Source organism: Salvia splendens, chromosome 7, assembly GCF_004379255.2.
Source record: "Salvia splendens isolate huo1 chromosome 7, SspV2, whole genome shotgun sequence".
In the NCBI taxonomy this organism is placed as follows: Eukaryota; Viridiplantae; Streptophyta; class Magnoliopsida; order Lamiales; family Lamiaceae; genus Salvia; species Salvia splendens.
The window spans coordinates 36,692,526-36,708,633 of record NC_056038.1 but is presented as its reverse complement, the minus strand read 5'-3'; the positions used below and the strand labels follow the sequence as shown (position 1 = coordinate 36,708,633).

At 36.3% G+C, this 16,108-nt stretch overlaps 2 protein-coding genes across 14 annotated transcripts; both read right to left on the bottom strand.

The window, feature by feature from the left end:
- Positions 1-560: 560 nt before the first annotated feature.
- On the bottom strand, positions 561-2,567 carry LOC121740906 (major pollen allergen Ole e 10-like). Its single transcript, XM_042133560.1, has 3 exons — positions 2,466-2,567; positions 1,748-2,200; positions 561-787 (listed from the first exon to the last, which is right to left on the bottom strand). Exons 1-3 carry the CDS (start codon positions 2,551-2,553, stop codon positions 756-758), a joined length of 573 nt encoding a protein of 190 aa, XP_041989494.1. The 5' UTR covers positions 2,554-2,567; the 3' UTR covers positions 561-755.
- Positions 2,568-2,907: 340 nt separating this feature from the next.
- LOC121740785 (histone acetyltransferase HAC1-like) lies at positions 2,908-13,112 on the bottom strand. 13 transcript variants are annotated; one of them, XM_042133406.1, is made up of 18 exons: positions 12,918-13,112; positions 12,013-12,076; positions 11,679-11,860; positions 10,876-10,987; positions 10,351-10,636; positions 9,736-10,254; positions 7,843-9,593; positions 6,930-7,226; positions 6,413-6,691; positions 6,074-6,202; positions 5,431-5,631; positions 5,189-5,331; positions 4,809-5,121; positions 4,550-4,689; positions 4,200-4,278; positions 3,718-4,104; positions 3,412-3,629; positions 2,908-3,320 (listed from the first exon to the last, which is right to left on the bottom strand). In XM_042133406.1, the coding sequence occupies exons 1-18, from the start codon at positions 12,938-12,940 to the stop codon at positions 3,209-3,211; spliced, it is 5,235 nt and encodes a 1,744-aa protein (XP_041989340.1). In that variant the 5' UTR covers positions 12,941-13,112; the 3' UTR covers positions 2,908-3,208. The 13 variants fall into 13 exon arrangements, with proteins under 13 accessions (XP_041989340.1, XP_041989342.1, XP_041989343.1 ...); XM_042133408.1 differs by having other exon boundaries at positions 11,679-11,842; XM_042133409.1 differs by lacking the exon at positions 12,013-12,076 and adding an exon at positions 11,985-12,012.
- Positions 13,113-16,108: the final 2,996 nt, after the last annotated feature.

Genomic DNA, 16,108 nt, shown 5'->3' with positions numbered 1-16,108 from the left:
ATATTAAAACACCTTGCTAATATGTATTGTAAGTATGATTTCTTCTCTATTTTTGGAATAAAAAAGTTACGAACCCTTGCTAATTTGTTATAATAAATGCAATGAATACACTTTAAAACATTATGTCACACTAACTCTATCTAAAACTAGAATTGCTAAAATTGAGATAACGTTCTATATAAACTTGATAAAAATCCATGGTTCCAGATTATAAATATATAGAGATTTTACTGTATTCTTTTAATCATTATATAATTACTCCATCTGTCTGCGAATAGGAGTCTCGTTTTTCCATTTTAGTCTGTTCGCGAATAGGAGTCCCGGTTCACATTTACCATAAATGGTAATTCTATGGTCCCAACTTCCACTAACTCATTTCACTCACATTTCATTTAAAACTAATACATACAAGTGGAACCCCTATTCCACTAACTTTTTTTTCACCCATTTTTCTTAACATTTCTTAAAACTCGTGCCGCCCATAAATGGGACTACTAATGGCGGACGGAGCTCACGGATGGAGTAATTGTGGATTTTTATATAACGATATAAAACACTTATTAACATATAATTCGATTCAAATAAATAAAATTATGGAGTAGCATAGAGCTTTTTGGGAAAAGATATGGAGTATTATAAAACTAGAAAAAACATAAATCCTTGTACCTAAACTACAAATTATTGTAGAGCTTAATCAAATGTGCATTTCTTTAATTGCATACAACAATATAATTCTTTTATTGTGCCTTGGGACTTCAGGTGGAGAGGAAATGGCACTGATCATAACCTGCACAAAATGTGAAATTTTCATCATCGAGAGCTGAATTTACTTATTTTAACTATGATAAACCTTTTCGACTCGAACTTTTTTATTGCATGGGATTTAACATTTGCTTCTGACAATTTTATAATTTTATATGAAAAGGTTAATTTATTATGATATTGGGCTCATCCAACGCACTCTTAATAACTCATCCAGCTGCAGTTTGTAAAAGATGATTTGGCAATCAATCCTATTGGGACCCAAAGTAAATTCATATTGGGCCCAAATTGGATTCACTCTTATTGGGCCTTCTATTTTTTTAATTGGTAGCCCAGTTTATACAATAATTTATGTTTCTATTTATAGATAGGCTGAAAAATCAAATATATATTCTACATTATCATTAATATTTACTGTATGCTATTTAATCAATTTTGATACTTTGGTATCTAAATTTCGAAATGCTCTAAAATGTATCCCAAATAAAATTTTAGGTACCTTAATGCTTAGTAGATTAATTAAAATATGATCGTTTATATGTAACTTTAACTCACACACAAAGCATAAAATTCTTTATTTATTCTTTATACATGTGTTTAAGCATCGTTTACCTCTTATCTTTCTTTCCTTTTTTCAATTTGTTTTGAGATTGAGATTCCTACTATATACCTTATCACTATATTAAGCATATCGTAATTAACATATTTTAATAACTATTCTCTCCGTCTATTACTAATTAATCTTGATAGTACATGACACGAGTTTTAACATAAAATTAATAAAATACCATAGGTAAATAATTGAAATGTTTTTAGTTTAAGATGAAAAAAATAGGAATTAAAGCAATTAATTTTTGTGGACGGATGAAAAATAGAAAAAAAATTATTGATTGTGATATATATTGTATAACCAAATTGCAAACGGTAGCAAATATTGTGTTGTTTAATTTCGACATTATTTAAAATTAAGAAAAAAAAAACTTACTTGGATCAACATTGACAATCATAGCCGAGCCTCCAAAGTCACAAGTTCCACCACTAGATTTAGTCTTTTGCCAATAACTATTGAAAGCAAATGAAGCATGCGCAACCACGGTGTCCGGTTGGGAGCACGCGCCGCCTGGCTGCGTCGGCCTGCAGTCCGCCCCCGACCCGCAGGCGTAGTCCAACGCCTGCTGGATCGTCGGGACGGGCACCGAGGGCTTCGCCACGCACCACGCCCCGTGGCCGGGTTTCGCGGAGGGCGACGGAGGTGTTAGGGACGGCGGAGTTGGGGGCCGCACGGGTGGCGGGAGGGTGGTCGACGACGACGATGACGGCGGTGGATACGAGCACAATGGAGGGTAGTTTTGAGGAGTTTGATATGGTGAAGTAGGTTGGAGTTGAGCACTTTGTGTTGTAGCTGCATTCTTGATTGAGGCATCTATGCTTTGCGGATCTAGAAAAAAATATCGATTGAAATATTAGTTAAATTGAATTTAGAAAAAAAAATAGATATATATAAATAGAAACGACATTAAAATCATTATTAACATCGTTAATTTAAAAATCGAAGACAATTAGTTAATTTTGAGATAAGGCATGTAACATAACATTTTCTTCCTCTATATGTGTGTGTGCATTGATGGAAAAAGACAAATTTTGAGAAAACAGAACTCTCAGAATATTTTCTAGTTCCGTCTATAGTGGGAAAGAAGTGTTACCATAGCTTGATATGCAATTGGTGAAGGCTAATGGTGTGGAAATGGCTAAAATGTAGAGATTGATGAGAGAAATAGTTCTTGGATTCATCTTTGAGATTGAGAATTGTGTGTGAATACAATTTGTGTATGTGGGGGCAATTTAAATGGATTAGTTTGTGAAGAACATGTGCTTGCTCCCAACAGAAGCAAAAATTTATACAAAAAAGAAAAGTAGTGAAATTCACATTTGTTTTGCTTCCTAATTTACTTAAGTGGTAAGCTAAGAAGTACTCCTCCCAACACACAACAAATAAAGTAGTAGTACGAGGTTTGTATCATGATATGTATATATACATACATATATAGAATTCATTTTGAAAATTAATCTTCTTTTAGATTCTTAAATGAAATTATTATTGTTGATTCAACTTCATTATTTGTACTAGTAAAGATGAAAACGTACGGAAAAATGTGCTTCTCCATTAAAACTAAGCAAGTAAAAGTTATGATACACTCGGCCATCGAATGATGACAGGGGAGAAATGCTAAGTAAACAAAATACAAAGAATCATGACTGATTTCTGTACACCCTTTTTCCCATCTAAATTATACTAGAAACTAGATCATACGACGACGTATGAATGAAAAATATCGTTGACAGGTGAACCTGAACTCCTGTGGGTTTCCTTTGCAGCAGAGACGAAAAAAAGAGATTTAGTTTCGCGAATTTTCTGGCTCGCTATTGCTATATACAGCTTGGGTGATCAAGAACTGCCTGCGACCTCTGCTGCACGTTGCCTCATCATTTCCATTACAGCAGCCCTTCGTCGTGAATCTGCTTGGTGCTGCAGCCTTCTCAGGTGTTCCCTCAAGTCCCTGCATTGAGCATGAGAGGATTCATATGCGTGTGTTTATGATGACAAGAGAGAGGAGTATAATGTTGATACGAGGAGTTTTGTGAACAAACCTGCAACGTGGTACATTGCAGTCAGATTCTTTGCATGCTCGGGCGTGAAGCTGGAGAAGCTGCCACATTTTAGTACACATATGACAGCCGCCTGCCGCGCGCCTTTTGCACAGGATGCCATGCCGGAAAAGTCCCTTGACCTTGCGACAGTTTGGATACCGGCAAAGGGTTGACCGGCACTGAGAAGCGTGCACCAGGAGATCGAGCATTTTCCTCACCTGCAAAGCAAGTCCAAGAAATCCATGTCACGAGCCAGGCACTAGAATACAACAGCGGTGGGTGGTGCATTGTATGTGATAAATTTACCTGTGAGAGTCGTAATTGCTTGGCTTCTTTGTTTTGTGCATTGGGGTCGATGGACTGATTTTTAGTTAATTTATGAGGATGATCCTTTCCTCCATCCTTCTGATAGCAAGCATTGCATATATCATATTCGGGGCATGTCTCACAGCGCCAACCTTGCCCACTCTCAATATCAAGGTTGCATTTTGTGCATGTTATGACAAAAGCAGGGGCAGTCGGATTGTGCAGATGATACAAGACCATCATAGAAGAATGCTTAGCTCGGCGAAGAGTATCATACTGATAATAGTTTCCTTGACAAAGACTGAGAAATGCTTGCCTTGTGTCAAAAAACTCACTTTCAAGATTCTCATTATCTTTAGTATCATCGGGGACTTCAGCAACGTCAACCTGCAGATTCGTAAATTTCTTAGTCCAAATGCTAAGCTTAAATTCATTTAATCAGAAAAATTCTTAAGGCACAAATTTTGATCCTACAGACGTACAGGATAAAGTGCGTGGACATCCTTGTAGTTTACAGGATGCCTCTCCCTATCATCACGTTTCCGCTCAGCATCATAGCACCTATAAGAATAGAAAAGAGGGGATTACTACAATGCTCTACAGATATAACATGCATCATGATGGAATTCCAGGATGCAACGGACAAAAAATTGGATAACTCTATCAAATTTGCCAATATAGGTTGGTATGTCAACAATGATTATGTAGCAAACGCAAGTATCTAATTGGTGAGACCTATCTCAAGGATATTAAAGAGTAAATACCATAGCTTGGAAATGGAATCACAAGAAGATTTGTGAGAACTGAGGCAGGAAGTGAATAGAATCCTTACTTGTCACAAAGATGAAACTTTTTGCACTGCTTGCAGACCCACCGCTTTCCAGAAAAGATTAGGATGCAGCAATGAGAACATGAATGCTGTAAGTGAACCATGATGAAATCCTCCTTACATTGAGTTATGGAGTCACCAAGCTAGGGAAACAAAGAAGTTCTTTTAGTAACACTAAAAGAAAATAGAAGCAGTAATTGCTCAGTCTTGTTGTAAGTACAAAAAGGAAACAGTCAAAGCAAAATTATGACAAAGATCTTACCTTATGCATTAACATCAGATCCTTTAATGCATTGCTAGAAAGATCAGTTTGTCCAGATGCCCTTAAAGCTCTTTTTGTGATGCTCTTTTTCAAAGCTCCCTTCTTAGAATGTTTTCTCCCATCTTCTTCTTGTTGAAATTGATAGATGAAGTCCTCCGCAGCACCAGGCCAATAATCTCCATCAAAGTATGGCAACCGAGATGCAGTTACCTTTGCTTTACATTCACCAGTTGAAACAAAGAAATGTTCATACATATTAGTAAGCTCCACGACAATGTTTTCCCTTGTGGCTTTTCGTAGCATGGCCAAGTACCTGAAAGAGAGAACGGTGAAACACTGCTGTGCATTAGCGCTCACATTTAGAAAGTAATGGTACCTACCACTCTCGAAGTTTATCAGATTTGGGCGTCTTTTGAATTTCTGGGTGACAATACAAAATGTAGTCCTCACCCTTCAGGGGAGGGCATGCCCAGATGTAGCAGCTTGTAAAACCACGCATTTTGCAGTAGTCCAGATATCCAATCTGAATTAGAAATATATATCAAATACTAAGAATACAATCGTAACATTCTTTTTGTAAATCCATCAACTGTAAGGGAAATAGAATATTATGATAACTTGCCAAAATTTCATGGTACACAAATGTCCTTAGAGCCTCTCCTGAGACTGTTTTGACTTCTGGTCTAAAATACTTAACAGAGTCCAGGTAAGAGATGTAGACTCTTCGATTGTTGGGCTGCTGGCATTCAGATCCAAATTCTTGAACATACATGCCAAACAAGCATACTTCAACTCCCTCAATTCTCTGAAATAACAGTACCGCCTGTAGCATATAAAATACAGTTACAGCAAATTGATGGAGCAGCAAATTTGCAATAGCAATTGAAACACCTTGCTTAACTTGGCTTCCACTATTTGCAAACAAACAAGGCACTAAGTAAGGACGCATATCAAGAAACAAATCTCCACTTACATCTCAATCTGCTCTCCCCACCCAAAAAAAGGAAAAAATAGCAACCACCAGATTTCGCCACTATAAGTTCCGAGTCTCACATAATGGCAAAAAAAAATCATTGAATATTTCCACTCATTATAAGGTTAACATATAGATCATCTTCATATCCATTTTTATCATTGAATTGCTTAATGCAACTCGTAGTGTTCAATATCATTTGACTTCTATAAGCACAGAGGTTAGATTAGATTCATACTGACAATATTTTGATAGAGCTTATATAGAAAAAATTAAAAGCAGTAAGGATGACCTTAGATTTATAAGGATACTCTGTTGGATAGTTTTCCTCTTGAAAAATCTCCAGGAAGCGAGGCTTGACATCCAACTTTTTGTCCACTGATGATACCACTCTTACAACAAGCTCTTCTGCTCCTGGGACCTGGACAATTTAGCCAAAGTTCACAGATTTACTTTAAATAATTCCAGGGGCTTTAATTGTGACACAGACAGTGAGCACTCAACAAAAAGCTAATAAATGCAGAAACCACTTCGCAATATAAACCACATTCTTGATAATATATTTGTGTGTGAGAGAGAGAGAGAGAGCAAACAATACATCCCACGCTGCACAAAAGTAAAAGCTAATCACCTCATCATAACTTTTGCCTTGATGCCTAGCTCTGTCCAGCCTCTCTCGCTTCAATTCTACAATTAAACGCTGCTCCAAGTGATCGCTTAGCTGTGATCTAGGCAAATCTTTTGCACCGAGAACAGCACTCTGTGGCAATGGTGCACGTTCTCCCATTTCAACTTCTGCCATATAACAATTTGGACAAGTATACTCCGCTTCTCCACCATTATTCCTTCTACCATTAAACAATGCGCAGATTTGATGCTGCCAAGCTTCACACTTGTCACATTGAACCCACTGCAAGAAACAAATACTTAGTGTATGTAGAACAGTAAAATATAGATATAAGCTGAAAAGTAAATAGACATAGTAGAGAATGTAGTAGTGTATTTGGTGTATTTTATTACTCAACACAGGCCACATATATATAGTACAAGAGACTAAGCTAGGCTATGTCACATTACCGATGTGGGACAGAATACTAATATTCTTACGTATCAAAATAGAACAACACCGAAAGTAAAAAAGGCATTACCCATTCTTCAGTTTCCTCGTCATTTTTCTTTTTCTCCACCCTTCCCTTTGGAATAGTCGTGCCATCTACTGCAATGGTGTCTCCATGTGAACTGTTATAGCAGTGATTGCAGAAGCAATAACGGGTTTCCCCAGACCCGAAGGAGTAATACATTCCATTTCTTTTAATGCGAATACTACAGAGAGTACAATACACAGGAGGAGGTTCAAAGCTAAGCCTCTCAACTGCACAGAGCTGACAAGAATTTTCACTCATTGAATGCTCCATTGCCTGATTTCTTTCTGCCTTTGCTTTGCTCTGCGAATCAAAAAGAGTAATTACAAATTTCATAGAGGAAGGTGAATGACACATTTGAAGAGTTCATTAGGAAGGAAGGTGAAGGCATAACTGTGTGAGATCTAATCCAGCAAAATGACAAGTTTTTATCCCATCCCTCTTCCAAATACAAACATGGGATATGAAGCAAAGAAATATCTAAGAAGAAAAACAAATCAAAAAAGGATGGCCTCATAACAAATCAACTTTAATATTGAAGAATGAATTTAAGGATCCCCATCTAGAATAGTTATCAAAAAAGCCAAGCATTGTTATTAACAAAAAGGCGAGCAAACAGATAAAGTTGCCTCCAGCTGTTTAAGGTATCTTTGCAAGCTTGCCAAGGCTAAGAAATCATCAAAGTCTCAGAGCAACAAAGTCAGGTCACTGAAGTAATCTTAGTCTATATCAAATACAACAAACTAAAGCAAAAGAACACAAATGATTTCCTAACTGTGTGATTAGATAACTGAAAGCAAATTTAAAGATTACAATAGTGATGAAATTTCATAAGATTTTTCAAATGTCTAAAAGTAACACTGGGCAAGCCTTCAAAAGAAATACAGTAAGCATCATTGAGAAAATGAACAAGGCTGACCTGTCCTACCCACTGCCGGAGACCCATAATATGTTGGCGGACCATTTCAGGGGTGAATAATTCAATCATTGATACTCCCTTTATTTTTGGCTTCCCGGACTTGGATGAACCCTCAGGAGGTAATGAAGTGTTTTCCAGCTTAGCTTGCATTGTATCCTTTTCTGTCTTCATGGGCTGCTGAGCACCACATCCAACAGAATCTCTAAGTGTGGCACCATCACCTTTCAGAGTTTGTATGTAGGCATCATCCACGTTATCCTTTGTTATCCCAATATTGGGACATTCCTGTGCAACGTTTACAGGAGCTTTCTCCACTACTTTCAGATCACTAATTTCAGGTTTTACTGGAATATGGTAATCGTGATCCTTTTCACTATGCTGTACATCATGGATATGACCATCACTTACAGTGACAAGAGACTGCAAGCTTTGCTCGACTTTCACGCGTTTAATAGGAGGTTGTAGATCTTCAGGAGTTTCAGCCATCACTGGGTCCATCTTTGGAGTAGACCTTCCCAAAGTTCCAGCAATATCATGGGCATTTGAAGATTCATTGACTACCGTAGGCAACCCAGACCTCAAATTAGAACGAGCAAATGCCTTGAAGTGAGTCTGCATAAAATTCTTAACAGGGATACATACAGGGCAATTTGTATCCTGACAGCGCCTATGATGATTGACTAAATCCCATGTAACACGGCAACGAGGGTATGAACAATCGAAATTGTTGCAACTTCCAATATGCTTCAACAGCTTCTGAGCAGTTAAGCAGTTAGGCTCTGGGCATTTACCTTCTAGGAAATGACATCGACGAGCATGCCGCAAAAACAACAGCCACCTCTGTTGGTTCTTGAACTGTTTTTCGCGAATAACGCTATAAGTTTGAGATGCTGGGTCACTTGTGTTCACCGGTTCTGTTGATCTAGAATTTACAGAGTGGTCAATAACAGATTCTTCTGAGGATAAATTATTTAGTTGAGCTCCATCTTGCCTCATTACTCTCTGATATTTTTCATTTTGAATAGTCTGATCAATTGGGAGTCTTCCTGATGCATCCACATCTGGAGGCTTAGAATACCGCTGACTGCCCAAAGCTGCATCTGGTTGAACACCACCACAAGGACTAGTAAAATCACTAGTTTTACACACAAATTGCAGCGGATGCAAGGATGGGGCATCATGCGGCACAGATGAATGAGAAAAAGGCTGAGCAGCTCCTGGATGGCTGTCTACAGAATTTGACTGGAACTGGTTCTGCATATCAGAATGGAAGGAGTGGGTGACTTTTGACTGTATATCTTCATTATAATGCTCTGTTCCAATCTCCTGCTTCACCTCAAATATTATACTGGGCGATAGATGGGACTGACCGAAAGAATCATTTCTCATCAAATACTGGTTCGGCATTTGCCTTTTTTGTTGCAATTGATTCTGAGAAGGTTTTTGCTGCTGAAACTGCTGGGATGGCTGTTGAAGCAGCTGCTGTTGGTGAGGTTGCACAAGATTTTCTTTCACTGGGTACTGAGATTGAAAATTCACCTTTTGTGATTGATCTATTGAGTGAGGATCCACAGTTGCCTGTTGAGAAGAACATACATTTGACTGGTTATTGGTCATCAAATGAGAATCTGCCGTGTGCATTGATTGCATGGATATGGAATTCAAGCTCGGGTTGCTGATCGTGGACCCAACAGTTGTTGCAGGAATGTACATGTTTCCAGACCCAGTAGCACCAATTCCGTAGGCATCACCTGTCAAACAGAATAGTGTCAAAAGGAATACAAACAAGAAGTTTCAGGGGAATCCTCAACTAACTCTCATTACATTAAGGATATGGGAAAACACGTACAGACACATAAGCATGGCTATAGTGGTGTAGATCGAATAAAGTACCTTGTGTTACTGGTCTTTGTTGAAGCTGGTCAAGATGCTGAGACAAGGGCTTGGTGGAATTTCCACGTATAGTTCCAGATAAATGTCCCTCAGTGGTTCCAGGGCTATTCATGACAGGCATATTCTTTCCCATCATTCCAAACCCTCCACTTAGGGGCCCATGAGTTATTCCAAAGTTTTTCTGCTGCAACATAGAACTGCCTCCACTACCCATTTGCCCCCCAATATTGTGTAAAACACGAGAATTTTGACTACCAACATGCTGCTTTTGCAAAGTAGGCTGTGATGCAGTTGTAGAGTCAACATCAGAATGTGCTCCAACATCTGATGATTCAATTTTCAATGACTTGTTATTGCTAGTGTTAGCAATCATATTATTAGAATTGGAGTTATTAATTCCAGTAGTTGGGATCATTTGACTTGTCATTCTTTGCGCACCCATGGACATCATCATGTTATTTCCCCCATGATTGACCATGAAAGCATTAGATGACTGCTGATATCCACCAGTCAAAGCTCCTGCAGAAAATTATTCCTTTAGATGAGTGAAAAGACAACCAGATGTCCTATGTGGATGAAAAAGCTAATAAACATCTGATGAACTAAATGAGCTACCATGCACAATTCCAGAAGACCCATTTTGAGTTGGAAAAAAGCTTCCCGGATTAACGGTGGACGATGCAATTGAGTTGGAACTACTGTTCACAAAAGAATTATCCACTAATGAAGTTCCAGCGAAGCTTGAGTTCCCAGTTTGTTGAAACCCGGGTGTGGGTATCATTGTACCGACGGAAGGGGAAGAATTGGCTTGTGACAATTGCTGATTGCGATTACTTGTAGGGAAGCGCTTAATCAGAATAAGCAAACGCCTTTCCAAAGTGTCCAGGTTTAGGTACTCCTCCTGACATAGATGACATAATAAGATATAGAAATGCAGAAGGACTTATGAAAAGTAACCAATCATATAAGTAGCTATGCTAACAATTTTCCAACACACATACAAATACATATTTAAGGTTCTTAAAAATTTATATATAACTATAATGTCAACATGAAAATTTATATACAATGTTCTGCACAAAAAGATTAGCTACACAAGGAGGATGATTGCATGATGAAGTGGAATAAAAAGTAACACACCATTGTCATGGCATTTCTGAATAAACCATCTTCTAGACGTTTCACTAAATCAACCATTCTCCTGTTGGGAACCTCAGGAGATTGCTGTCGCCGCTGCATTAGAAAATTCCAGCTGCAGAACAAAGAGACTAAACTTTTAGCATCATTTATCAAGCAAGCAATTCTTATAGCATTTTTTCAGAACTTAGAATTAACTTTCACCTATTCCTACACAAAACCCAGAAACCCAAAAAATAGCACAAGTAGAAATAATCCAACCAGAATAGCAGATAAGCAAAAGCATATCATTTCATTGATGTCACGTGATGCCACAAATTTTTAGAGCTGGTGGATGTAACAATGCTATCAACCAACCCAATTGGCAGGTGTCATATTAAATGTAAAATATAAGCAGAAAATTAAACTCGGCCAGAAATTATTGAGACAGATAAAGCAACAAATATCTGCTGCCTAGCAAAGCTTCCTAAATAACTTTCAAGAACGATGACTTTTACTGATCCACATATCACTATCAGGATCAAAAGTCATTGAATGATTCAATTTGAATCTAATCATCAAATCAAGAAATAGAACAGCTCTATTTTCGTAATCCATGTAAGAATCAAATGTCTGACAAACTAAGCATACTATGCAAAACACACTTCAACTTGTTGATGCTTGATGGTCCTCCAAGCAGTCAGTTGCATGTATTGTATTTTCAAGAAATCAAATACAAGTAAACACATCATAAGAATTATAAAAGATGTAACTGAACATATATATCCACGGAAATTTGCTATTTACTTGATGAACAATATCCTTACATTTTTTCTTGCATGTATTTGCGTCTTTTAATAGTTTCTGGATCCATATTGGGAACATTTCTATGAAAATTAGAATTCTGCATTTGGCTGAGCATAAGGTTCCCATTTTGCTGTGGTAGCCCAGGCAACATAGTACCAGCTTGGTTGGGTATCTGGCCTGAGATCTGCCCTGTATGGTGTGTCTGTAAATTCATATTTATCTTAGACCAATAAATATGTGCTTTGTAGCATGAAATTCTATCCCCAACTAGAGCCAAAGACCACAACAAGGGAATCAAACAAAGATTAATCAAGTAACGTTCAAACCACACAATTCCAAGCCAGACACGAATACCTGTAAAGCAAATCCCAATAGTGTGAGAAAAAGGATGAGTAAGAGAAGCGAGTGGATGAAGATTCTGAAAATACTTAAAAGAATGTGCAAGCTTGAAGGCATTACCAATCAAACATAGATCATCATATAAACATTCAAAAGTACAGATAAACTGATAGTTAATTTGTTTGCTAAGAAGTCTCATTTCTTTTCTTATTAAATAATACATATACATAAATTCATAAACTAACTCTTCAGCACCTGTATAGAAGAGATACACAGTAAAAACAGTTAACGGAGCAGTCGGAGCTGCAAGATCACTTGATTGTGAAAATGACACCCCAAAACAACAAGGGGCTCCTGAGAGAGAAAGGACACCCCAAAATTTCCAAAAAGCAAGCTCTTCAAGAAAACTAAGGTCATCAATAACCCAAATCATGCACAAAAAAACACATTTTTTACTATGCATTTTCCAGAAGAATGATTACAAGCACAAACACATACAGAGTGCAAAGACACATAAAATGAACAGGATGAAACAAACAGCATTAGGTTTAATTTCTTAGTTAATCTAAGCAGCATCACAAAAAAATCGAGTTCTTTTATCCAGAATTTCAGTTCCCACACCAAACAAGCTAAAGCAATTTTACAGCATTAAATTTCTTACAAGTGATCGCATGCATAAAACACATTCAGATTGCAATCGTCGCAAAGATATAGGCTATTATCAGCTTCATACAACTGACAAAGTCAAAATTGGCTGAAAATCAATAATAATCGAAGTTGCTAGGGCTTCATCAAATTGGGGGAAATCAAATTAGTTCATAAATTCTGATCAAACCCACGCTAAATTTTCAATTGGGGCTAATATTGATTGCAGCGACAAATCAAATCAAACAACAAAACAAGAAGATGAACACACTAACAGGGCAATCCAGAATGCGCGCATAAATTGAAAGCGTCACGTAAGGAGCTTGAACGAATAGATAAATACGCAAAGGTGTAGAATGCCAAAGGAGCCGGCTACGTCGGCGCTGGAGCTTAATCGGCGGTCGGGCCAAGATTACGGCGGCGAATGGTGGTTTAGAGAAAAATTGTGGCTAATTTAGAATTTGTGTATATTTGTTAATTTTCCTTTTCCCTGACTGTAGAATGGGCAGTATTTAACTTTTTTTTTAATTCCTCATTTGTGAATTTTAAAATTAAAATACTACTAGTATACTTTCCGTCCATAAAAATATGAGCAATTGATATGGCACGAAATTAAGATAAAATTGGTAAAGTAATAAAGATAAAGATAGAGAGAAAAGATAACTAAATAATGTTAGTAGATGGACCCTTATTATTAGTAGTGTACAATAGTAGTATAAATTGTAAATAAGTTGATGTATATGGGTAATAAATTAAAATAACTTTCTAAAAATAAAACGCACATATTTTTATGGGGCGGACAAAAATGAAAAGTGCACATATTTTTATGGGACGGGTGAAGTATTACTTTATCCTAATCAAATAAAGCTAAATATTTTGCTTCGACATATAATTTTGTGTCTTGTTATTTTGTACTACTTCTATTTAAGGATAGTTGATTCGTATTCCTTTCCGAGTTATCTCAATATAATGGTCATCTTAGTTGGGACAAATTAAAAGGAAAGTGAGTCATTTTCATTGGACAAAGATGTACTTCTTTTCAGCATAAAATGAAGATTTTCTTTTTAATATAAAATTTTTTGCAGTACTTTATTTTGTGTGACGAGAATAAAGAAAAATAAGTATTAGATGATGATATTCTTATTTTAAAGTATGAGTATAATGTTTAGTGGAATATTTTAAAATAAAAATCATTTTAAGTAAAACAGATTAGGAGTATGTCGTTTCTCTATTTTGTTCATGTTTCTATTGCCCAATAATGAAAATTTCTTTAATGCTAAAAATATCATAATAATATCCGCTGAGTCATTCAACAAATCAAAAATCAATGTATTGATATTTCAGATGAATTATAGTATGTTGGTATTATACCATTTTTAGGCATAAAACTTTATGGCGATGGTTAGCATACTAATGTTGAGCTATATACATACTACACTTGCATGTTTAATAAGTTGGTAATGCAGATATATATACTTACTCCCCTCATTCCGTGGTAGTGAATGTATTTCTTTTTAATATGTGATTTAAAAAATTGTGTTAAGTGAATTAAGTAAAGGAAAAATGAAATAAAAATGAAAAAGGTAGACAGATCAAAGTGTGAGTAAAGTAAAAAAGATAAAATGTGATTGACTTTTACTAAAAAGGAAATAAATTTCACTACCATCGAACGTACCAAAATGACAAAATGACTTCACTATTATGGAATAGAGGGAGTATATGACTATTTCCAAGTGTTTGATATCATAGTTAGCCTATCATGTAAGCTTGTGTTATCATATATGGTTCACCAAGTCCGCGGTTTTTTCCTCATTGTATTAGTTTACTATTAAAGTGTTCAATTTTTATTTGTTTACTACTAGTACTATTTTTTTTTTATTTTTTAAGCATAATCGAAAATGATTCTCCATTCTCTTTCCGAGGTGAATCGAATCCCCAACTTACTTGTTAAAGGAGAAACATGTTACTAATTAAATTAAATAGTGATTCATAATTGGTAGTTTATCGGTAATCCATAGAGATAAATATATTGATAATATAATTTTTTGATAAAAACCAACGCCCGAAGCCTTTTTGAAGATGTGAGCCAAGATGTGAGCCAAGAGCAGGTAGAATCCATACAAATTAAAACAATGGTGAAAGCCTTTTTGTTACAATTTGGTGTTACATCTGATTAGAAAATGTACTAGCCAAAACATCCCCGGAGGGTGGGGGGCTAACCCTTCGGGGACCGCTGGTGTAGTTGTTTACCGGTTGGGGTGGCGACGTTTGACGAGGGATAATATCGGGCATCAGTGCTCCATAACTTAGGATTTCGCTCTCCGCCGGATTTGCAAGAAATTGACATACAAAAATCATCATCAACAACAACTTCACCACCATTGTGGCCATTTTTGGTAGATTGTTTTTGTAAAACGATTTTGTTTTTGATATATATATTTCTTGCGAATCCCTCTTCTACTTCCTAAGATGATTCTCTTAATAGATTTAATTAGTTGTAAAAAATATTGCCCCCTCTTTGTATTTGTGGTTCTTCTTGTGCTTATGTGGGGATAAGAATTTTAGAAGGGATTACATTATTTCAGATTATTTTGTGAAAGGAATTAAAGTGGTATGATCCATTGATTAGTTAGTTACATTTTTAAATATTTGGGAAGTTCTCTCATTTTACTAAAGTTAACCAACTTGCGAAAAATAGAAACTTTCCAATTTATAACCACATAAACTTTCAACTAACTAAACTAACTTCACCTAAAATATCCTATATAAATTCCACATCTTCTCAAAACTATCTAATTCATTCCCATTTCTTGCTCATAGAATTCATATGAAATCAAACAAAATTCTGAGGTAATAAAATATAACAACTACGAAAAATTAGCAATGGCTGCATTTAGACCAAAAGTTTCAATGATTTTTTTGGTGGGAATTTTTGTTTGTTTGATCCTAGTAAAACAAGTTCATGCTGTGGATCAACCCGGCCACAACATCCATGTTTATCGCGATCTTGCTAACGAGGACGCTGACGATAGCCGTGACGGTCACATCATTGGCAACCTGAAGAAGTTTGGCGACGAAGAATCCGATGACGATGTACCAGAAGTTACTGTTGTAGGACATTAATTAAGATATGTACGTGAACTTGCACATACATATATTTATGTCTTTTATCTCGTGGGAACTCGTCTATTTTCTAATTGTTAATGACACATATAGATATGAGAGGTTGTATATTATCAAATTTGTGCCTTCTTCAATTATTTTCTTTAAGTGCCGAGTTTGAAAATTTCAAAAGGTTTGGATTTGATTAGACTCCTTTCATTAATGTTGTAATTTGATGATCATTCATACTATACCGTGAATAAAAGATTATTGTGAGCTTCTTCATTATCGCGAATCAAATCACTCTTTCAAGTTTTATTATTGGTATTATTATTAAAATTGACGCTATAGTTCCGACGCAGGT